At 37.6% G+C, this 24,301-nt stretch overlaps 1 protein-coding gene across 1 annotated transcript in view; it reads left to right on the top strand.

Annotated features, from left to right (window-relative positions):
* NUP98 (nucleoporin 98 and 96 precursor) overlaps positions 1 to 24,301 on the top strand; it is a 120,085-nt gene that overhangs the window by 75,824 nt on the left and 19,960 nt on the right. Inside the window, exons 19-27 of the mRNA XM_035722711.1 lie at positions 3,536 to 3,713; positions 4,757 to 4,921; positions 11,180 to 11,362; positions 12,051 to 12,207; positions 13,609 to 14,038; positions 15,621 to 15,850; positions 17,421 to 17,687; positions 22,533 to 22,690; positions 23,618 to 23,761. Of these exons, the coding sequence (XP_035578604.1) occupies positions 3,536 to 3,713; positions 4,757 to 4,921; positions 11,180 to 11,362; positions 12,051 to 12,207; positions 13,609 to 14,038; positions 15,621 to 15,850; positions 17,421 to 17,687; positions 22,533 to 22,690; positions 23,618 to 23,761 (1,912 nt within the window). The remainder of the gene's footprint in view (positions 1 to 3,535; positions 3,714 to 4,756; positions 4,922 to 11,179; positions 11,363 to 12,050; positions 12,208 to 13,608; positions 14,039 to 15,620; positions 15,851 to 17,420; positions 17,688 to 22,532; positions 22,691 to 23,617; positions 23,762 to 24,301) is intronic.

The raw sequence follows: 24,301 nt of genomic DNA, 5'->3' as shown, positions 1-24,301 counted from the left end.
CATAGATAATGCTGCTGTGAACATCGGGGTCCATGTATCCCTTTGAATTAGTATTTTTGTATTCTTTGGGTAAATACCTAGTATTGTGATTGCTGAATCATAGGGTGGTTCTGTTTTTATTTTATTTATTTATTTGACAGAGACAGAGCGAGAGAGGGAACACAAGCAGGAATGGGAGAGGGAGAAGTAGGCTTCCCGCTGAGCAGAGAGCCTGGACGCGGGGCTCGATCCCAGGACCCTGGGATCATGACCCGAGCCAAAGACAGACGCTTAACGACTGAGCCACCCAGGCGCCCCAGGGTAGTTGTGTTTTTAACTTTGAGAAACCTCTGCTGTTTTCCATAATGGCTGCACCAGTTTGCATTCCGACCAACAGTGCATGAGGTTTCCATTTTCTCCACATCCTCACCAGTACCTATTGTTCCTTGTGTTGTTGATTTTAGCCATATTCTGACAGGTATGAGGTGATACTTCATTGTAGTTTTGATTTGCATTTCCCTGATGATCAGTGATGTTGAGCATCTTTTCATATGTCTGTTAACCATTTGTATGTCTTTGGAAAAAATGTCTATTCATGTCTTCTGCCCATTTCCTAAATGGATTATTTGTTTTGGGGGGTATTAGTAAGTTGTTTATAGATTTTTGGATGCTAACCCCTGATCAGATAGAACTTTTGCAAGTATCTTCTCCCATTCCATAGGTTGCCTTTTAGTTTTGTTGATTGTTTCCTTTGTTGTGGAGAAGCTATTTATTTATTTATTTAAGATTTTTAATTTATTTATTTGGCAGAGAGAGGCACAGCGAGAGAGGGAACACAAGCAGGGGGAGTGAGAGAGGGAGAAGCAGGCTTCCCGCAGAGCAGGGAGCCCGATGCGGGGCTCAATCCCAGGACCCTGGGATCATGACCTGAGCTGAAGGCAGATGCTTAACGACTGAGCCACCCAGGCACCCAGAAGCTTTTTATTTGATGTAGTCCCAATAGTTTATTTTGATGTAGTCCCAATAGTTTATTTTTTATTTTGTTTCTCTTGTGTCTGGAGACATACCTAGAAAGAAGTTGCTACAGCTAATGTCAAAGAAGTTACTTCCTTTGTTCTCTTCTAGGATTTTTATGGTTTCAGTTCTCACATTTAGTTCTTTAATCTATTCTGAATTTATTTTTGTGTATGGTGTTAAGTGGTCCAGTTTCATTCTTTTCCATGTAGCTATGCAGTTTTCCCAACACCATTTATTGAAGAGACATTATTTTTCTCATATCATTATATTTTGATTAGGATTTCCTGGATACATCACTAAAAGCATAGGCAACAGTAGTAAAAGTGAACAAATTAGAGTACATTAAAATCTAAGACATCTAAGAACACAATCAGAATGAAAAGCCAACCTACAGAATGGGAGAAAATATTTACAAATCATATTTCTGATAGGGGGTTAATGAAGAACTGCAGCTCAACAACAAAAATACAAAAAACCCAAATAAAAATGGGCAAAGGACTTCAGTACACATTTCTCCAGAGATAATATGCAGATGGCTAACAAGCATATGAAAAGACGGTCGTGGCACCTGGGTGGCTCAGTCAGTTAAGCGGCCAACTCTTTGTTTTGGCTCAGGTCATGATCAGGATCCTGGGATTGAGCCCCCAGCTGTCTCTGCACTCAGCAGGGAGTCTGCTTGTGATAGTCTCTCTCCCATTGTCCCTCCCCTCGCTGGTGCTGGTGCTGGTGCTGGTGCTCGTTCTCTTTCTCTTTCTCTTTCTCTCTCAAGTAAATCTTCAAAAAAAAAGAGAAAAGATACTCAACATCACTAGTAATTGGGGAAATGCAAATCAAAACCACAGTGAGCTATCATACCCATTAGAATGGTTACTGAATTTCAAAAAAGAAAAAAGTTTCTGCACGAGTGTGGGGGAAATTGGAACCTTTGTATATATTGTTGGTGGGAATGTAAAATGATGCAGTTACTATGGAAAAGAGTGTGGTGATTCCTCAGAAAATTAAAAATGATCCATCAATTCTAAAAGAATAGAAAGCAGGGGATGTATATAAATATCTGTATATATAGATATATATCCTGGGTATATATCCAAAGGAATTGGAACCAGGGTCTCAAAGAAATATGTACACACCACTGTTGAGAATAGCCAAGAGGTAGAAGCAACCCAGATATCTGTCCATTGATAGATGTATGGATAAACAGAATATGTTTTTATACGCAGTGGAATATTATGTAGCCTTAAAACGGAAGTTCTGACATGGTAAAGCATGGATGAACCTTGAGGACATGCTAAATGAAATAAGCTAATCATAAAAAGTCAAATACTCTATGATTCCACTTACTTAAGGCCTTTTGTGGAGTCAGATTCACAGAAACAAACAGAATAGTGGTTGCCAGTGGCAGGAAGTTGGGGAGTTGTTTTGTAATGGGTATAGAGTTTTAATTTTGAAAGATGAGTAAGTTTTGGAGGTTGGTTGTACAACAGTGTGAACATATTTAACACTACTGAATGATATAGTTAGAAATGGTTAAGATGGGAAGTTTTCTGGTATACCTTTTATTACAATAAAAAAAATAATGTTTAAAGAAGTCACTATTAGGGGCGCCTAGGTGGCTCAGACAGTTAAGCATCTGCCTTCGGCTCAGGTCATGGTCCCAGGATCAAACCCTGCATCTGGCTCCCTGTTTGGCAGGGAGTCTGCTTCTCCCTTTCCCTCTGCCCCTCCCCCTCCGCTCGTGCTCTCTCTCTTGCTTTCTCACAAATAAATAAAAAGTCACTGCTAAACATTGTATTTTAATTATAGTCAGTTTTTTTTAAAAAAGTGATCTAGGGGCACCTGGCTGACTCAGTTGGTGGATCATGTGACTCTTGATCTTGGGATCATTAGTTCAAGCCCCACATTGGGGGTAGAGATTACTTAATAAATAAAAGTTAGGAAAAAAGTCATCTATTATTAAGTGCTGATCACTCTACTAGGTGCGAGGCATATAGAATGAATAGATTACAGTCCTTGATCTCACATATTGATATTAGAAAGTGTACATTACTGCTGTTATAGTCATCTTCACACTCAATACTTTTACTTAGTGGTTAATAATATGGTGTTCCTGATACCTCATTCTGCAAGCATTTGTTATTAATCAGTGGTAGTTGCTGCTTTATTAATGTTGTTTTTAAGTACAATAGTGCTTTAAGACCTTCACTAAGACTTAGGTCTTAGTATTGGACTATTAGCACTGAATTTGGTCAAGGCTGCATAGTGTGTTAACTAAAATTTCATTGGAAATAATTGATGTGCTATGGTAGTTCAAAATGAATGGATTTTGACTCTTGAACCAGATATTGAGCTAGTTGATGGTGGGGGTAATTCCTTGCTTTTGAGCTTATCTACCCTGGGATGCAAGAGTCAAGTTTATGAAACGTCTGCAGAGTAATTCCAAAGTAACACAGGTACCTTTATTTGCTATTTATATAGATGCTACTTGGGTGTCTGATCTTAAATATGGAACATTTATATTTTATGTGGTTGTACATTGCAGGAAGGCTGAAGTTACACTGGATGGAGTTTGGCCAACAGATAAAACATCTCGTTGTTTAATAAAGAGCCCAGATCGACTTGCTGATATCAACTATGAGGGCAGATTGGAAGCAGTTTCAAGGAAACAGGGAGCTCAATTCAAAGAGTACCGTCCTGAAACGGGTTCTTGGGTGTTTAAGGTATAATAGTCACTTAACCTAGTTCTTATAAACTGTGGTTAGAGTGACAAAATGTGTTATAAGAGGTCCTCTCTTAAATTTTTTTTTTTTTTACAAATTAGGAAACAGATACAGAGATGCATCATGATTTGCTCCAGATTACACCTTTTTTTTTTAAGATTTCATTTATTTATATGACAGAGAGAGCACACAGCAGGGGGAACAGCCGAGGGAGAGGGAGAAGCAGGCTCCTTGTGGAGCAAGGAGCCTGATGTGGGGCTTGATCCCAGGACCCTGGGATCATGACCTGAGCTGAAGGCAGCCGCTTAACCGACTGAGCCACCCCAGAACAATAAGACGCTACTAAAAACTTTATGCTCATGATTCACATCCTCTACCTCATCCTATGAGCATTTAGATACACTTCTTACTACAGAGTGTTTTTTCAATGTGTGGCTTCATTAGAGGCATGAGGCAGAATTTCTGTCTCTTGATACTAACTCTTCCTCAGTTGTCATTCATTTAAAGAATTTCTGGGGATGAAGACGTTGACTTCCTTCCTTGATAGTTTAACTTAATGGTTTCTTTCTCTTCTAAGCCACTTGGATTATTTAACTAGTTGAAGGCCCGACACAAGTTAGTAGCGAACAACTAGGCAGTATATAGATGTGAAAATAGTAATGGCTTTTCTACATTTGGTTTCCTATATTAATAAGTTAGTATTTATATATAAGCAACTTGTACGAAACATCTGAATCTAAGGGTAGCAGTAAATTACATGTGATAGATGACATTTCATTCTGCCTTAAATATTTTGATAGCTCTCTCTCTTTTTTTTAAAGCTAATTCTGCATGATTGCAAGGGCAAGTATTATGGAAGCTCTTAGGAATATAAGTGTTAAAATTGATTTTGTTGGATTCTGGGATGCCTGGCTGGCTCAGTTGGTAGAGCATGCAACTCTTGATCTCAGGGTTGTAAGTTTGAGGCCCACGTTGGGTGTAGAGTTTACTTAAAAATAAAATCTTTAAAAAAAATTGATTTTGTTGTATTCTTCTTTCCTTAGGTCTCCCATTTTTCTAAGTATGGCCTTCAGGATTCTGATGAAGAGGAGGAGGAACGGCCATCTAAAACTAGTACAAAAAAGTTGAAGACTGCCCCTTTGCCTCCTGCAGGCCAGACCACCCCATTCCAGATGGCTCTTAATGGCAAGCCAGCACCTCCACCCCAGGTAGAGACAGGACAGTGAATTTGAATGGAATCCATGATACAGAAGTTGAAAGGAAGTCATTCAGCTAGTACAAAGCTGTTTATGACCCCTGGAACTTTGAAGAGTACAAATGTATTGGCAATCACGTTGAGACAAGTACCAGGGAGGGCATGAGGTGGTCCTGGCATCTATTTTTAAATTGAGAGATTTAAAGAATTCTCATGCTGTTTGGATCATTCCTTCTACAGATTGTCATTCTTAAACACCTCCCTCTCTTTCATTTGGACTTGCTGAATTCTCTGCTCAGTGATCAACTTAAGATAGCATTTTGTTTGTGTGGGTTGATACAAAGTAAATCTTACTTTCCTTGACTACCTGATGTGCAGTTTAATCTTGTTCTTTACCTCCGTGGTTTTTTTAAAAGTTCAGTTAGCTTTCTGCAAGGGTTTTTTAACTCCATTTTTCTCAAGTTGTTTGCTTATACTTCAGGTAACCTCTTGATATTTGTATTTTAACAATACATAATCTTTCTGAAAATAGATCAGGTTTTAGAATATAAATGAATTATTTGGTGTGGGGAAAGAGGGGCTGTATTGTTTATTGCAATTACTTGTGTCATACTTTTTCAGTATTGTTAAGCCAGTATAAACCTTTTGTCCATGTAGGGAAAGGTTTGCAATTTAAATATCAGGTAGTTTCTTTGCGAACTCAAAAGAGTTTTACTTTCCTTTGGATGTTGTTTATATTCAATCAAGTTACAAAAAGTTTTTTTCTTTGCTGCCGTACTCCCTCAAAGAAGAGCACTTAATACAGAATTTCTTTGTAAAGCATCCTCTACCTCTCAGCTGCTAAAAGCAGGACCTTTGGAATTTTTTGTGCTACAATTCTTATGGCTGCTGAAATGTGCGATTTTTATGATTTATTAAATAATTTCTTGGGAGGCATTTTCTGGAGATTGTTGTGTATGTATGTTCATATTTGCGCGTACAAGGTGAGGGAGGGCATGATAAAAGTGGGAACTGGGATATACATCGACTTCTATGTTCATAATCTTTATAGTACAAAACCCCTAAGAAATCTCTTCTAAACTAAAGAAATGCTGTAAATGGACTTGGTTTTCCATGTTCTTTTTTTTCTGAATCATATACTTTGTGTAATCCCTTTCTCTCCGAAATGTTTTTTGATCTTATGTGTATTTTGTAGGATGAGTCAGATAGCCTTCATTTCTGCTAATAAAAGTAATTGTTAGATCCTAAAGATGCAGCTGTGAAAGAAAAGCTTCATCTGTGGATAGACAGAGCAAATTTATGTAATGTGTCTTGACAATCAGTGATTTTTTTTAGGCTATTTAATTTCCAGAATACAGACAGTAAGGGATAACTATACATTTCTGTGATGACACTTCAGTAGGTGAGAACTCTTTAAAAAACTTTTTGAAGAGCACCAAAAAAATTTCAGAAGAACCAGGGTTTAGGAAGAAGAGATGTGGTAAGGATCAAAATGTGCAAAGAGAATACAGTGAGTGGGATCTTTTTCACATACATCCTTTGATTTAAGAAGCGGGTGGTCTTTGGCTGGGGAAAGCAGAAATGGGAGAAATGGGTTAGTTGTTTAGGTATTAGCCTAACATATTAGAACAGTAATGAAGGACTCTTCCTTCATATTGCCCAGTGACCTGAGTGAGAGAGGTAGGAAATGCTGATGGTTGCATAGTTTTAGTTATTAGCACCAAAGACCTACATTTTACTTGGCATGAGGAAAATACTTGAGCCATCAGAATGAACTGGGAACAGACAACACAGTCTTTTCATCCTAGTGTCAAGATGACTATCTTCACACTGTCACCTGGCCCCCTGGGGAGCTTGATTTCAGAGCACGGTGTTCCTTCAGTCTTCTCTAGCATTTTTTTTTTTCCCCTGTGCACAATCTCAGGTTCTTGGAGTTGAGGGTTTTTTAGGTATTAGGAAGATTGCTATTTGTGTTTAATGGTGCTTTATCCTATTGCCTTTTATGTAATATCTTCATCCCCTCTCTAGTTTGTTCTTAAGATTTGATTTGCTCCTAAAGAGGTAAATCTAAGAAAACAAAACATTTATGTAACTAAATCTTCACATAATCTCTTCTATGCCATTGAAGTTAAAGAAAATGTTGGCAGAAAAACCTTCATCACACCGGTGAATCAGGGCAGTTGCAGAAACATTTGGTAGTTAGAACATTATTTCCAAAATGCTGATCTGAGATGCAGTTTTCAGCTGACTGCAACACTACTTTGGTGACCTTTGATTCCATAGATACAGCATTGGGCTCAGGCATATTTATGTTTTAAATGCTTTCCCCCGGGTGATTGAAATACGCGGCCAGGCTTCAGAACCACTTGAAAGACCTCAGATGGCATTCAGGCAGAGAGACCTTTACCTATGGCTTTTTACTTCCACCTCTTAGTGAACTGTAACTTGTGTTCAGTATCATGGAGACAGACTAGTTGACTTGCTCAGAAACTTATCATCACTAGGTGAGTACATTCAAATGAGTTAGAGATTTTTTTTTTAAAGGAAAAAAGTAGTTAGGAGTTAAAAGAAAATTGATTTTATCTTGTGTATACTTTTTTTTTAAGGTTTTATTTATTTAGTTGACAGAGACACAGCGAAAGAGGGAACACAAGCAGGGGTGCGCCTGGGTGGCTCAGTCATTAAGCGTCTGCCTTCGGCTCAGGTCATGATCCCAGGGTCCTGGGATCGAGCCCCGCAATGGGCTCCCTGCTCAGTGGAGAGCCTCCTTCTCCCTCTCCCACTCCCCCTGCTTGTGTTCCCTCTCTCGGTGTCTCGCTCTGTCAAATAAATAAAAAAATCTTAAAAAAAATAAACGGCAGCTAAGATTATTCAGTAAGTCAATATATGTATGTTGAATATATAGTTTATATTTTTATGTAATATATATTACATATATATGAAATGTATACTATAGGCCTTTTTGCTTCAGATATTAATGTTGCAGTGTCTTATACTTCTTGTTGTACTATCCCTGAATGTATGTATAGAAACATACACACTTTGATGGGTCCTTGAAACCCTGAGATGAACTTTCTCCGGAGAACACAGTGATGTTGACAGGGCTAATTTTCTAGCCAAATGAATAGAAAACATTCTTTATAGTTAGAAAACAAATTATTTTGGAAGCAGACAACAGTAATAGTTATACTGGATTAAATTATTTTGGAGGGAATAATAGTATGAATTATTTAAATACCTGTTTGACGGTGGATTGGTTGCTCGCCCTTTGTTGAATAAAAGGTGTCATGATTTACTTTACCTACTTGAATTACTTTATGTACTAGATTAAGAGATGCTTTATCTTTAGGGTATTGGCAGCTTTGTATGAGGAAGATTCTCTTGAGATGGAAAGTGAAGGTTTCTAAAATCACTGAAGGTTTCACTCATGAAACCTCACCCTCTTACATATAAAGAAACAGTCATTTTACAGATATTATCTGTGTACTTAGAATTTGTAATGTACTGTGCTGGTTTTAAACATAAATAAGATCTACTTTCAAGAGATTACAGTATATGAAAGGGATATTCTGTTTAGCTGTTTTTCTGAGTATTTGCCTTACTTTTCCATAGATTTCCCAAGGGTTTCCTTTTTTTTTTCTTTAAACTTCCTCCATTCCTTCTGAGCCATCTTTCTATTAATATTATTATTGTTATTATTAGTCTATTTTTCTTTCCAGGACTGGCTCTGAAGAAGCACCTGATCTCCCAAGATTTCTCTGAAAATAAGTACACAGACATCTTTTGGGGAGTTATTGCAATTGCTTAGATATACTTTCACAAAATTCACTAATGGGGATCTTAGGAGCCTACCAGCTCCTCATAGTTTCATAGTCATTCACTTCCCCCTTATCCACTTATTACATGATACCTCATAACTTTAAAGTCTGTGCATGAGGGTAGAGCGAATAAAACCTTGATCCCTACCTAGCACCCTTAAAAATACACTGGGTGCATTGGGTCTATACATGAGTTGTTTAAGGCAAAATGGGAGGATTTCATCAAAGTGTTCTAAGTGAACATCTCTTGCTGCTGTTATTTCTTTGTTGAGTAGTGTAAGTTGAAACCATCCTCCCCTTTTTTCCTTTCCTTTCAGCCATCCTCACTCCTTGTTCTTTCATATTAATTGCCCTCTCTAGTGTGTGCCAGGCACTAAACTAGGCAATAGAATTGATGAAGAAAATGTCTGATGAATGTTAACTTTAACAATGTGCTTGGTGGTAGATACAGAGAATAGTAGGTTATAATTTCTGTTTTCAAGCTTTGACAATGTGGTGGAACAAATACATACTGCATATGCAAGAAATCACAATATATCATGATGAATCATAAAAAACAGGTTTAGACAGGGTGTTATAGGAGCCCAACAGAGGGAGGGTATCCTAACTGATAGGTTCACACAGAGGATATGGAGCAGTTTAATAACTTTTCCTAAAAGTGAATTGGTTAAAAACTAACTTATGAGGGAACTTTTGGAGTTAGTGTTCCCATAATTGTTGTAATTAAAATGGGAGCATTGTGACCACGGCTACTTACTATTTTATTTCTTTCCAGAATTAGCATAAGGGTAGCCTCTCCAATAGATAAAAAATAGTATCATTTTTGCCTTTCACCATTAGTTGGCCTTCAGTTTTGTTGGAGTAGTCCTTGGGGATTTTTCATGCCTTAAGGGGCAATTTATTATGTATACAGCAGCTCAATTTTTCTACATTTACAAATGGGAGGAGTATGGAAAGGATACCAAAAAATGGTATCTTTTAGTAAGAATATTTGTTAAAGGAATGCAAGGGAATAATAGCTAATATACCATTAAAAATAAAGTTGTAAAAGTTACACTAATGGATGTTTCTTTGCCCAAAGTAATCATGAAATTATTTTTAAAACTACCTGTTACATAATAGCATCCATTTGAGGGTCAGCATGAAATAGGCCACTTACGAAGATAAGCCCCAAACTTTGGAAGATTAATAATCTACAGATGATACCATGATAAGAAAAATAATTAGTAAAACTTCTTGATTTTGAGAATGTTTCATAAATCGGTTTAGCCACTTGTTAGCATTTTACCAGGTAATATGCAAGTTTAGGACATATTTAATGAATTTGTACTGAACCAGTTATTTTACAGTGTGCTTCAGGTAGATGATACCTTATAACTTTATTATGAGGTATCATAATATGACCTTTTCAGATCATAAACTGTTAGTCATGGGTATATCTTGAAAACTGCTTAATAAATGTAAAGCCAGGGGTGCCTGGGTGGCTCAGTTGTTAAGTGTCTGCCTTCGGCTCAGGTCGTGATCCCAGGGTCCTGGGATCGAGCCCGACATCTGGCTCCCTGCTCCGCGGGAAGCCTGCTTCTCCCTCTCCCGCTCCCCCTGCTTGTGTTCCTTCTCTCGCTGTCTCTCTGTCAAATAAATAAAATCTTAAAAAAAAAAAATATAAAGCCAACTCTTGGCACTTAAACATAAAGGAATTATTCCTAGATTAAAATTGTTCCTAGGGAACACCTGGTTGGCTCAATCAGTAAAGCCTGCGACTCTTGATCTCAGGATCGTGAGTTCAAGCCCCATGGTGGGTGTGGAGCTTATTTAAAAAAAAAAAAAAATTTTTTTGTTTTGTTTCTAGTATTACTTTGTTTTTCTTTTTCAAAATTAGAGTAGACATTCCTCATATCTTACATGATACTGCACATGTACAGCCCAGCTAGCCTTTAGGATTCAGTCACCCAAAAGATAAATTCCAGGCCCCAAATTGTTAACTGGAAATTCATTTATAATTGTTTTTATTTAAAAGAAATGCAAAGTTACTAGAGACTTTGGTATTTGTACCTTTTATTCTCTTTTCCCAATGGCCTCTGGCTACAAGACAGTGTGAGGGGACAGGGTCACCCTGTGTATATCAGGAAATTATATTTGCTAGTTAAATCAGGTAAGGCATAATCTTTGTCTGAAGACCACCATTTGTTCACTGTAGGACTTAGGTTCCAGACCCCAGACCTTAAGATATTACCAAAGGGTGATTTCATGAATCTGTATTTGGACCCCAGTTACATATAGGGGGTATTTGGGGGTAATTATTGTTAAACTCTTTTTAACAAATATGCTACCTCATAGAATTGGCAGAATCTAGTATTGCTGTATCATATTCTGAAAACTAAATATGGTCTAGAAGTTCTATGACTATTTGGTGTAATTTAATGCTGCTTCCCTGATCTTTCTGCTATCTACAGAGCCAGAGTCCAGAGGTGGAGCAGTTAGGGAGGGTTGTGGAACTGGACAGTGACATGGTAGATATCACCCAGGAGCCAGTTTTGGATTCCATGTTAGAAGAGAGCGTGCCTGAGGATCAGGAACCTGTGTCTGCCTCAACACACATTGCATCTTCACTGGGAATTAATCCACATGTCTTACAGGTGAAGTCCTAACCCACCCTTACTATAATAGGAAGCCGAACTAATCTATCTCCCTTTCATAACGTTGGGCTTCTTCTTGATTATTCACTGAAGAGCATTGAGTGGTCATTGGGGTGAGGAAAAAAACAAGAATATGGCCCATATTCTGGGAGGGAAGGGGACGGCTATATTGAGATTCAGAAGACCTGGATTCTAATCCTGGTTTTATAACTATTACTATGTGACTTTAGGAAAGTCATTTAACATCTGTGAGCAGATTTTTCTCTATAAAATATACTCTGTTTCCTTCATAGGGTGGTTTTGAGGCTCTAGAAAGTGCTCCATAAAAGTTTTTTAATAGCCTAGTAGATACAGGTTTCCTTAAACTCTGTCTCAACTTCCCCCTACCTATGCCTTTTGGCATGTTTTAAGTTGAGCCTTTGTCTTGGGTTTGAAGTTAATCATTCAGCAGACAGGTGAGCAAGTGCTGTGTGCCACGTTTTGGCGAGACTTGTCTAAAGAGGAGTGTATTCTATAATTTCTACCCTCGGGCACATGCAGTGTAATAGAGTCAGCCACACAGATATTATACTAGCTCTGGACACAGCTTCAGGCAAAGCGATTTATTGGTTGTTGGAAACTGCATTTTTCTTTTATGGCCTTTGGATTTGGGGGAGCACATTCATTCTATAGATAATTGCCTTTTTAGATCATGAAAGCATCATTACTTGCTGATGAAGAAGATGTAGATATGGTTCTGGATCAACGCTTCAGTCACCTTCCTTCTAAAGCAGATACTTCTCAAGAAATCTGTTCTCCCAGACTCCCCATTTCAGCATCCCACTCATCAAAATCCCGTTCTTTAGGTACTGTAACTGATGCTATTTTACGAGACAGCCGTAAAGTCCTGCTTTTCACGTATCTTCTTAGATGAGTCAACTTCTCTCGCGAATATCCCCCTAAAGGCATATGACTTTAGGATGCCAAGAGGAGATGTACTCTTATAAATATGTTAGGTGGGCCAGTTTTTAAAAACCACAATCAGCTTTATTGGTGCAGATGCAGAAGTTGTATGGAGAACAAAGCATTTGTGTTTTGTTCAGGTTATGTTTTTATTTGCTTGTGAGTGGATTAGATAGTAAGCTCAGATTTTCTACTTTTTATCACACCTTAGAGGAGTGAGCAAGTCGCCTTGCACTGTACTCTTTTTGTGCAATCCTCATGCTATCCTTATTTTATAGCCTTCTGGGGGCAAATGTTGCTTCTTAAAATGCACAAAACTTGTCAGATTTCTACCTTTTCCTAAACCTCCCCAAATTCTTAGGGGAGTAATATTTGATTTTAAAGCTTTCCCTTTTTTCTTGTGGGCTTGTAACTGTGTGGGATTAGGGATAGAGTATTAATGTCAACAAATCTCAAAACAAAGCCAGAGGAACTATCAGGAAGAGATTTGTTTATGTTGCCTTAAAAACTTAAGTGTTTCATTTTCAGTTCTTTCAGGTGCCCTTATTAACTTCCTTTTAAAAAATATTTTAACTGATAAACCATCAATTAAACATTCACTACAACCTTTTCCATAATGGGCACTACATGAAAATCTCATACTTCAATAACTGACTCCTTGTTTTAAACAGAATTAGAAAACAGGCAATAGTAATAAGAACTGTCTTTCTGAAGGGCGTAAGATGCCACAGTTGGTTTTTGTTTCATTGAGTCTAGCATTGATCATTAGAGTGGTAACAATTTGAATTTTGATCTTACTAAGTTTTTTCTATGGACTAAGAAATGGTTACATTTAGCATTCTGATAAGGGCATGAACATTGGTGTCAGACTTCCCTGGGCTTATCTCTGTAGTCCTGCCACTTAGTAGCTTTGTGGATTTGTATTGAACACTTTTCTGAGCCCACTTTTCCCACCTATAAAATGAGGGTAAAAGTGTTCTTCATCTGAAGTTATTGAAGGGTGAAATGAAACTGTATACAAATGGCTTATACAGAATCACAGTTAAGAGCTTAATTATTTTTTTAGAACAGTAGTGGCAGTGTTTGTTATTAATGTTAATATTGTTGTTGGCATCATCATTACTAAAATTCCTGCCTTGATTTCCTGGTTGAAAGAGTATTCCACAGACTCTGAGTTGCTTCTTGTCATCTATATCTGATTTAATTGGTTTGGTAAAACTGTAATTTCAGCCTCACTGATTATTGCTGTTCAAGAAGCAATAGAGACTGTATTTTCTAATAGTCTTTTTTTCCCCCTATTTCAGTTGGTGGGTTACTACAATCAAAGTTTACTAGTGGAACTTTTCTTTCACCAAGTGCCTCTGTACAAGAATGTCGTACTCCCAGAGCAGCATCTTTGATGACTATCCCATCCACATCTCCTTGGTCTGTCCCTCCACCCCTGACCTCTGTGTTTACAGTGCCCAGCCCAGCCCCTGAAGTTCAGTTGAAAACTGTGGGTACACGCAGACAACCAGGCCTAGTCCCTCTTGCAAAGTCTGTCACCTATGGCAAGGGGAAACTCTTGATGGACATGGCCCTATTTATGGGACGCTCATTTCGAGTTGGTTGGGGCCCCAACTGGACTCTTGCTAATAGTGGAGAACAGCTGAGTGGCTCTCATGAACTGGAAAATCATCAGATTGCCGATTCTATGGAATATGGATTCCTGCCTAATCCAGTAGCTGTTAAATCGTGAGTCACAATTTCCTTATGCTTTTTTTTTTTTTGGAACAAGAACCAAGTTTATTTGTTCATTTCTTGCACTTAAAGTCTGTACATGTTCAGAGAAACTTCTCTAGTAACGAACTATAGAAATGATCCCTGAAGGTATAGTCTTTTCTTATGCTTTTTGAGAAAGACAACTTGGTAGCTAAGAAAAACCTTTTCGTTTTCAGGAGACCCAAAGTCAAGGCCCTGCTTTGTGATCTTTCTAGAAATGTTTTTAGTACAACTTTAGATAGCAGAAGATCTTTGTATAATTAAAAACTAAACTGATTGATAAGATAACTCCATTTGTATCATCAAGGTGTGAAGAGTATATAATACTTAGTGGTTAAACTTTATTTGGAAATGTAACAGACCCAAAGCTGATGCTGCAGCATTCCTTGGTTTTTTTCATCCTTTTTATTACATTAGTCTTTTTTTCCTATTTTCTCACTTAGATATTTGTGTTTTTTTCATATATAAGGTATATTCTCAAATCAGCACATTTCCTGTATCTTGGGCCTTGTAAGGTGAATGTATAAATTGTGTATCGTCCATACATAAAATATTTGGAAGTAAGATGACATCTGATAGGGGCTCCTGGCTGGCTCAGTCAGTAGAGCATATGCTTGATCTTAGCTTTATGAGTTCAGGCCCCACATTGGGTGTAGAGCTTACTTTAAAAAGAAAGAAAAAGATGACATCTGGTAACTGTATTATGTTATATATTACTACATAATCCCCACCTTTAGCATTTATTTATATATGTGTGCTTACAGTTCTATATACTTTGTATGTGTGTATATGAATGAGTGTGCATGTGTGTGTGTATATATGTATATCTCAGGCAGATGATGTATGTATAGTTCCTGGTAGTTATTAGTATGCATAGTTTTTTTGTGCAAAATGTATAACGTTTTCCTATTTATTTTGTATAACACGTGCTATCTTTATTACAGATTAAATGACTGTGATTACCTGTTATGCTTAGTTTTTAAAAAATTGACTTTGAAGAAATACAAAACAACAGCATCTCTTGAACCTCACAATTAGTAATGTTGATCCTAAACCTAGTTTATGCATGACATCATATTTTGAAAGTTGTTAGTATCAATCTTAAAATCGAATGAAGACCGGATTGATTATATACTCGTCTTAATTTAGAGTCAGTTCTGTAGTGTTTATGAGCTTAGCCTCGTGACTTTTGATACTTTACTAAGTGTAATTTGAGAAATCAGTATCCCTCAGTGGCTTTTGGCCCCTGGATTTCATAGTATCTAGATACATGTTGAAGCCAGTTCCAAATCGAACTGTATTGATTGGCATGCTTCTTATAACCTGGCTTTAAGAAGCCTTTGGATTCTGAATGCATGGGCCAGGTAATTTGTTTACTCATTATATAGCAAATAAGTTCATTATAGTTTGACATTAAGAAACACAATTTCTGTAAAATCACAGGGAAATGTTTGTCATTCCCTTTGTAACCATAAAAAGAAACAAAGGTTTGTAGGAAAATTCTAGCATCTGTCTTAACTTCATTTTCTGTCTTGTTTGTCATTTGCCCTTGTAGCCTTACTGAGTCTCCATTCAAAGTTCATTTGGAAAAACTCAGTTTGAGACAGAAGAAGCCAGATGAAGACCTGCAGCTATACCAGATACCTCTGGAGCTCAAATTAAAACATAGCACTGTCCATGTGGATGAGCTGTGTCCTCTCATTGTCCCTAATCCAGGAGTTGCTGTCATTCATGACTATGCAAATTGGGTTAAGAAAGCATCAGGAGACTTTCTGGAAGCACAAAGTGAGTTTGAACTGTTTCTATTCTAACCTTTGATGTTTCAGGAACTGCCATAGAAGCATGTGTTCATAGGAGGACAAGTTTCCTTAAGCCAATGTAGTGAGCAGATGCCTGAGCTCACAGTTGTTTGTAGTTGAGTTGGAATGAGCAAAATCTCAAGGAAGGAGAAATGATAACATTTTTACAGTTAGTCTTATGGCTTTTAACATACAAGTCCTTGTTTATAGGAACTATAGCCAAATTCCTTGGATTTTTGAAATTGCATTCCTTCTTCCACCCAGAGAGCATAGGGAGAAAAAGCCATTCCTTCTTGCTTTTCTAAATCCTGCCTATTCTTGGGCGCCTGGGTGGCTCAGTCTTTAAGCGTCTGCCTTCGGCTCAGGTCATGATCCTCAGGGTCCTGGGATTGAGCCCCGCATCGGGCTCCCTGCTCCGCGGGAAGCCTGCTTCTCCCTCTCCTACTCCCCCTGTTTGTGTCCCCTCTCTCGCTGTGTCCTCTCTCTGTCAAATAAATAAATAAAATCTTTAAAAAAAATAAAAATAAATCCTACCCATTCTTCCATGTCCAGCTTAAGTACCACTTGGTTTTCCCAACAATTTAATGTTCATAACTTCCCTTCCTAACCTCTCCATTACCATTGTGACCATGGTTTTCTAAACCAATACTTTGATAAAGGGCTTTTCTAATTTGGGAACTTACTATTTCAAATCGTAGAAAAATTATATTTTACCTTTCACAATATTTCACCATTATTGAAGAATGGCCACTATTTTAAACTGTTCCATGCCACACATTTTGAGAATTGTAGATATTCATTTCTTTGTGTTTGCTTCAGTTGTCTAATCTTCTTTTCAAGCATGTGTGTCATCTTCCCAATGTATACTTGTATTTTGCTTAGTGGTAAGCAGTGCTTCCATTTTGTTTTCCTTCCTGAGGAGCAATATGAATAGTAGTTAAGAATGTAGAGTTGGACTCCGATTACTTGGGTTCAAATCTTGGCTCCGTTACACGTTGCCTATAACTTTGAGCAAGTTAATGCTCTGTACTTCAGTTTCCTCATCTGTAAAATGAAGATGGTAACTCCTGTATGGTTACATTGTGTAGTTTAGAGTTGGCTCTACTCTTAAGTGCTTTCAGCAGTGTCATTTAGGCTCATTAAATGTTAAGCTGTGCCTACTACAGGAGAGAAGACTCCCTCACAAGTTTTTAGAGCACTTCATATTTCTTAAAGCATTTTGTAAACAGAATTTAATCAAATTGGAGGATTTTTCTCTCATTTGAGACTATATTAGCCATAATGCAGCTTATAAGAACCTGTTTAAAGGAACACAGGGCTAACATTTGTTATATAAGTACCGCAGGAATATGGAATGAACAAGCAGTTATACTACACACCTCTGGAACTTGTAAGACACAGCAGAGTGAGCTGGAGACAGATTAAGGGAAATCAGCTTGAGTGGTTGTTTGGGGTATTTATTAATTTATGTATTTTTATGCCACAGTTAGAATGATGTCCTCTTTGTAGGTACTTTGACTTCATGTCATAGCATTGTTTTCCTGTCCCTTCTTTAGTTGTGAAGCACTGGAGCCTAACATGGACATTATGTGAAGCCTTATGGGGCCACCTGAAGGAGCCTGACAGCCAGCCAGATGAGCCTAGTGAATACATTCAGATTCTGGAGCGAAGAAGAACTTTTTCTCGCTGGCTATCCCAAACTGCTGCGCTTCAAATTGAGGAGGAAGTCTCCTTAACCAGAAAAGACAGGCCTGTGGAGGCTGTCTTCAGCTACCTCACAGGCAAGAGGATCAGCGAGGCCTGCTCTCTGGCCCAGCAGTCAGGTAGGGCATATGGTCCTTCTCTGCACCCTTATCTACATCCTACTCACCAGTGGTCCCTACCCCTTAACTATAGATTTGCCTTTGTCTTCTAACCTGAAGGTAAGTATAAACTTTCCAGGAAGATTGCTAGTTCCTCCAGAATAGGGACTGTGTTTTCTAGTTTTCTCTTTAGAACATTAAGCATTAAGTTTATTTAATTAAAATTATTTTAATTTTGTATGCTACATACACATTTCTAGTAAAACTTGAAGATACAGATAAGCAAAAAGCAATAAACCCAAATCACATAAATCCTTTAGTATTTACTATATGCATTTCAATGTACAGCTTGTACTTGGACTGTTTACTTTGTAATATATAAGGTATATTAAAATTTGTGTACACAAAGCAACATACGCGTGTAAACTTTTCAAAGATGGTCCCCTGCTACATATATATGTATATGTAGTGTTTTTTTCATGTTCTCTAATACAGATGTTTTAGTCAAATGCTTCTCAGTATTCTTTTATCTACAAATGTACCATGTTAGTGAATTCCTTTTTTGATATTAGGCTTTTTTTCCTCCCACTTTAAGCAATACTCTGAACCTTTTAAACATAGGTTTTTTGCATTATGTAAATTTAATTTCCAGGTTGAGATATTTACTTTTTTTTTTTTTAAGGACTTCCCATTATATATTTGTGCTTTTTTTAGTTCCCCTTCCACTAATGAGAGGCATTCCACAAGTACTTAATAACTGTCCAGAAACAAATCTTGATAAGAATAAAAGATGGCATAGTCCAATTTAATCTGTGTATAATAAGATCCCTGATCAAACCTCGTTGCTAACTTATCTGAAACCAAATAATTGGATCCATTAATTGGATTTATTTTTTGGAGGACTTGGCCAGTTTGGATTGTAAGGAACAAATCATAGGAAAGGCTAGAGTCAAGAACTTTTCTACGTGGACAGTTACGTTCCACGGTCACTACATGTTTAGCCTTTTGTGATCTTCATATATTTTTGTACAGTGAGAATTTATCTTCAGGATTGGCCTTTTATAAAGTTAAAAAGATTATGAATCATTAAAGAGATAAAAAGTTATGCTCACCAACACATGTGTGTATAGCAGAAGAAGATCTTAAGGAGTGCCAGAAGTCAGGTCTTTAGATTTATTTGTTCACAAATTCTACTTTTTCTTCTACCCACCCCCCTTTTTTTCTCTTCTTTAAGGTTAAACTTTTGGCAAGGCATTACCTTTCAGCTTACTAAAAACTTTTGCTTCACTATCTCCACTTTTAATAATTGATAGAACAACTAAACAATATCAAGAATGTAAAATACTTGAGACACCTGGGTGGCTCAGTTGGTTAAACTTCTGCCTTCCGCTCTGGCCATGATCCCAGGGTCCTGGGATCGAGTCCCACATCGGGCTCCTTGCTCAGCAGGGAGTCTTCCTCTCCCTCTGCTGTTCCCCGTTTGTGCGCTCTCTCTGACAAATAAATAAATAAAAATCTTTAAAAAAATTTAAAGAATGTAAAATACTTGAACACTATCAGTGTTACCTTATATCTACCAACAAATCAATAACCTAAGCTTCTACCTTAAAGAAACTAGCAAAATAAGAACTAAACCAAAAGGTAGAAGAGAAGAAATAGTAAAGACTAGAACAGAAATCAATGAAAATGACAGTGTAAAAAGACAGTAATCAATAGCACCGAACATTCGTTCTTTGAAAAGAGTAAGAAAGTTTACAAACTCTTAACTACACTGATTATGAAAAAGAAAAAAAAAAAAGGAAAGGCCCAAATTACCAAAAACAAGCATGAAAGAAAGAATATCACTACTAACCCTACAGTAAAGGGACTGCTATAAGAAATTCTGTGTCATCAAATTCAACAACTTAGATAAAATTGACAAATTCCTAGGAAAATATAAATCACGAAAACGGACTCAAGAAAAAATAGAAAATCTAAATAGATCTGTAACAAGTAAAGAGGTTGAATTAGTAACTAAAAAATCTTCACTCAGAAAAGCCAAGGTCCGGATGTTTTCACTGGTAACCAACACTGTTTTTACAGAAGTAATACCAGTCCTTTACAACTCTTTCAGAAAATATAGGGAGCACCTCCCATTTTGTTCTGTGATGACATTATTACCCTGATGTCAAAGCAAATGTACAAAAAATCTACAGCTAATGTCATAATGTTGAGACTGAATGATTTCACCCTAAGATTGGGAACACCATTTCTATACAGCATTGTAATGGATGTTGTAGCCAGTGTAATCAGGAAAGGAAAAGAAGCAAAAATGGCATGATTCTCTATGTCGACAGTTCAGTCCTAAGGACTCCACAGAAAAGGCAGTGAGACTAAAACTAGTTGAGCAAGTTCTCAAGATTCAAGATTAGTATACAAAATTAAGTTGTGTTCCTATGTATTAGCAACAGACAAACCAAAACTGAAATTAGAAAAACAATGCATTCACAATAATATCAGAAAGAATAAAATACTTAACGAATAAATGTAACAAAAATGAGACTTGTACTATAACTATAAAACAGTAATGAGGAAATAAAGATCTACATAAATAAAGAAACACATTTCCTGTTCATGGAATACATCTCAGTTTCAGCACTATTGTCATTTTTGGCTGGTAATTTTTTGTTGTGAAGGCTGTCCTGGGCGTTGCAAGATACTTAATAGCATCCCTGCCCTCTGCCCATAAGAGTCCTTTACCCTCAGTTGTGACAACCAAAAAAAATACCTCTAGACATTGCCAGATGTTCCCTGGGGAACAAAACCACTCAGATTGGGTGCCTGGGTGGCTCAGATGGTTAAGCGTCTGCCTTCAGCCCAGGTCCTGAGTCCCGCATCGGGCTCCCTGCTCCTTGGGAGGCTGCTTCTCCCTCTGCCTCTCTCTCTCTCTCTCTCTCTCTCTCTCTCTCTCTCTCTCTGTCTCTCATGAATAAATAAAAAAAAAAATTAAAAAAAAAAACACCACTCAGATTGAGAACCACTAATAGATGGGAACCTCAGTGTTGTTAATTGATTTGTACATTCAGTGCATTTGTGTTTTTTTTTTTAAGATTTTTTATTTATTTATTTGACAGAGTTAGCGAGAGCAGGAACACAAGCAGGGGGAGTGGGAGAGGGAGAAGCAGGCTTCCCACTGAACAGGGAGCCCGACGCGGGGCTCAGTCCCAGGATGCTGGAATCATGACCTGAGCCAAAGGCAGACGCCCAACGACTGAGCCACCCAGGCGCCCTTTCAGTGCACTTTCTATCAAAATGCCTAGAATAGGCATTTTTGCAGAAATTAATAGGCTGATCCTTATTTGGAAATGTAAAAAACCTGAACAGTTTTGGAAAAGAAGAACAAAATCAGGGAACTCCACACTTGTCTGATTTCAAAACTTCTGTAAAGCTGCAGCAGTCAAGACAATGTGGTACTGGCATCAGGGTGAACATAGAAAAATAGAATAGAAACGAGACTTCAAACATAAAACCCTCCCACTTATAGTCAGTTGATTTTGGACAAAGGTGCCAAGATAATTTAAATATGGAAAGGATAGTCTTTTCAAAAGATAATGCTGAGATAGTTGAATATTCATATGCAGAAGATTAATTTATATTCTTACCTTACACCATACACAAAAATTAACTTGAAGTAGTACCCTAGAATCCTGCCATTTGTTCAGTATATGTCCTTATCAATGGGAAAGTCTTTGTGAAAAGTCAAGGATTGGCAGAAGCCAATTGGTTGGTTGATAGTGTAATCAAAGCAAAGAGAGGATCTTCATGAATGTATTGTATCAATACATTCTCTGTATTGAGCTCTGAATGCTCAGAGCTCTGTATTGAGCTGTATGAGCTCTGAACTCAACCATCTCTAGTGACCAGGATATTTATACATCTTGGCCAATAAATCTTGTCTTTTGGGTTCTCTGGATACACTGAAATAATCTTTTTTTTTCCTTTTAGTATCACTCACCTAGAATACTAGCAGCTCATGGTCAAGTGGGCTACAGCACTAACTGGATGAATCATAGTCCAATCATGCTTTGATTACCTGTATACAGAGAGACCATTTATCCTGCACATTTCCAGATGTGCTCTTGATGCATGATTTCTTTCATCTAGGCTTCTCTAGTTTGTGAAGGAAACTTTTGCGATGAGAGCCTCAGTTTTGGCAGGATGGTACTTTATGTAGACTTGTAAGCACTGACCCATATACAAAATAGGAGAAGGACTATTGACTTTTAGGTGGTTTGTAGTAAGGGCTGAAACAAAGCATTTTTCTCTTAACTTAACAACTTAACTGGAAGTTTTCATAAACTGGAATTTCTATCCCCTTACATTCTGGTTAATAAAAATCTTTTTATTGCCCCAGCCCTTGGTACTTAAAATTTTTTAGTAAAAGAGATGATTAGACCTGTGAGAGTGAAAGTCAGTGATTCTCTATACCACACACGTGAACGTTTTATCTACGTTTCAGTTTGCCATTTCTCAGTGCTATTCTAGATAGGCATGTTTTCAATTACGTGATCTCAGTTTTCACTACAAAGCTTTGAATCAAATGATACTTGGCTCCATTTTACAGATGAAGTACCTTATCTAGGATCGCAGAAGTAATAGTAGATCTGTCATTGAACTCTGTACACTATACAGTCTGTATGTAATTTAGGTTAAACTACTTTGAATATTTTATTCCCAAGCAGAAAATGGTAAGTTCTTGGTCAGTATTTTGGCACTACTGCAGAAAGTAATCACAGTATGAGGGCTAGAAGAAATAAGAGAATACCCCCAAGTATTTCCCCAAGTCTGTTAATCCTCATGATCACCAGAGCACTGTTTCTCTTGTAGGTGATCATCGTCTTGCCCTTCTTTTATCCCAGCTGGTGGGCAGCCAGTCAACCCGGGAGCTGCTTACTATGCAGCTGGTGGATTGGCAACAGCTCCAGGCTAACTGTTTCATCCAGGATGAGAGATTGCGCATCTTTGCCTTGTTGGCTGGAAAACCGGTACTTTCCTCTTTTCTCATAAACTTGCATAAATTTTCTGATAAATTCAAGATGGCTTGAGGTAAAGGGAAAGAGCTATCTTTGTAAATTCTATACTGTGACACATAACTAAACAACTTGTTTTTAAATTTTAGTGGAATTATTTTCAAATTACAGAGGTACAACATGTACATTGTAAAAGAAAACTGGTTATATAGAAATTAAAACATTAAAATTCACAGTATTCCTTATCCTAGTGGTAAACAACGTAAATAATTTGTAGTCTCTTTCCAGACACATTGTAAGTCTATATCAACATATATGTGTGCATATTTACATGTGTATATATTCCAATAAAATCAGTTATAAATAGCAGTTCTGCAAGTTAACTGTATGTGGACATTTTTTCATGTCGTGTAGTATCACTCTTTTTAGTAGCCACTTCTGTTCATTTTATGGGTGATATAATTATTTTAAGCCAGTTTTCTTTTGCTGCCTGCCTGATTGACATCTTGATGTCACTTTCCAAAAATGAAATAGCTGGTCAGAATTTATGCACAAATTAAAGTATTATAATATGGCAACTGTAGGCAGTAAGAAGACCTCCTCTTCACTCTCTCTGGTTCTCATCTCTTCTCAGAGTACCGATAGTCTAAATCCGCCCTCTTGCCCGCCACCAAGGAATTATGTATTTTATATTTGGATCATTAACACTGCCAGTGTAGTTCATTTAAACTGTTATTTGAATAGGGGCACCTGGCTGGCTCAGTTGGTAGAGCATGCAACTCTTGATCTTGAAGGTCGGGAGTTTGAGCCCCATGTTGGGCATAGAGATTACTTTTAAAAAAGAAATAAAATGTTACTTGAATAAGTGAGTAACTTGCAAATCTGGGCAGTAACAAGGGAATGTATAACACATAGCTGTGATGATGATTTTGTCTCCTGCAGGTATGGCAGCTCACAGAGCACAGGCAGATCAATGTGTGCTCATATTTGGATTGGAAACGCGCCCTGGCTGTTCATCTTTGGTATTTGCTTCCACCAACAGCCTCAATTTCCAGGGCACTCAGCATGTATGAAGAAGCATTTCAGGTATTTATGTCCAGTAGAGCCAACCAAGAGTCATGGGGGGAGTTCTGTTTTTGCCAGAAAAGTACTGCAGAGAAAAAAACATCAAGGCACACTTCATAATACTTTTTCCTAACTGCTTTTTTTGGAAGTACCATAAAATTGAAATGGACCCAGGAAATCTGATGGGAAGCTTTTCTCCTGCCTCTGGACAGGGCTACTCTTAAACTTCTCCAAGTGTCTGCTTCTATTTTATTTAATATGATGTTTCCACAGTTGACTTTCTTAAAGCTGTTTTCCTGCCCCCAAATGAGAGGGTTTTTCTTTATTCCTAATGCTGTTTTATCCTTTTGGGAATTCCCTGAGATACAGCCCAACCTCAAGTTTGGTATAGCCCCAAATTAGCAGGCCTGAAAAATTTGCCTCTAAATATGTCATATTTCATATGCCTTGACGGTGTTGAGATTAAAGTATTCATTAATGTGAGGGGTGCCTGGGTGGCTCAGTTGGTTGAGCATCTGACTCTTGGTTTCAGCTCAGGTCATGGTCTCAGGAGTGTGAGAT

The sequence above is a fragment of the Zalophus californianus genome, chromosome 11 (genome assembly GCF_009762305.2).
Source record: "Zalophus californianus isolate mZalCal1 chromosome 11, mZalCal1.pri.v2, whole genome shotgun sequence".
Lineage (NCBI taxonomy): Eukaryota > Metazoa > Chordata > Mammalia > Carnivora > Otariidae > Zalophus > Zalophus californianus.
The sequence above is the reverse complement of the archived record's forward strand: the minus strand, read 5'-3'. Positions and strand labels throughout refer to the sequence as shown.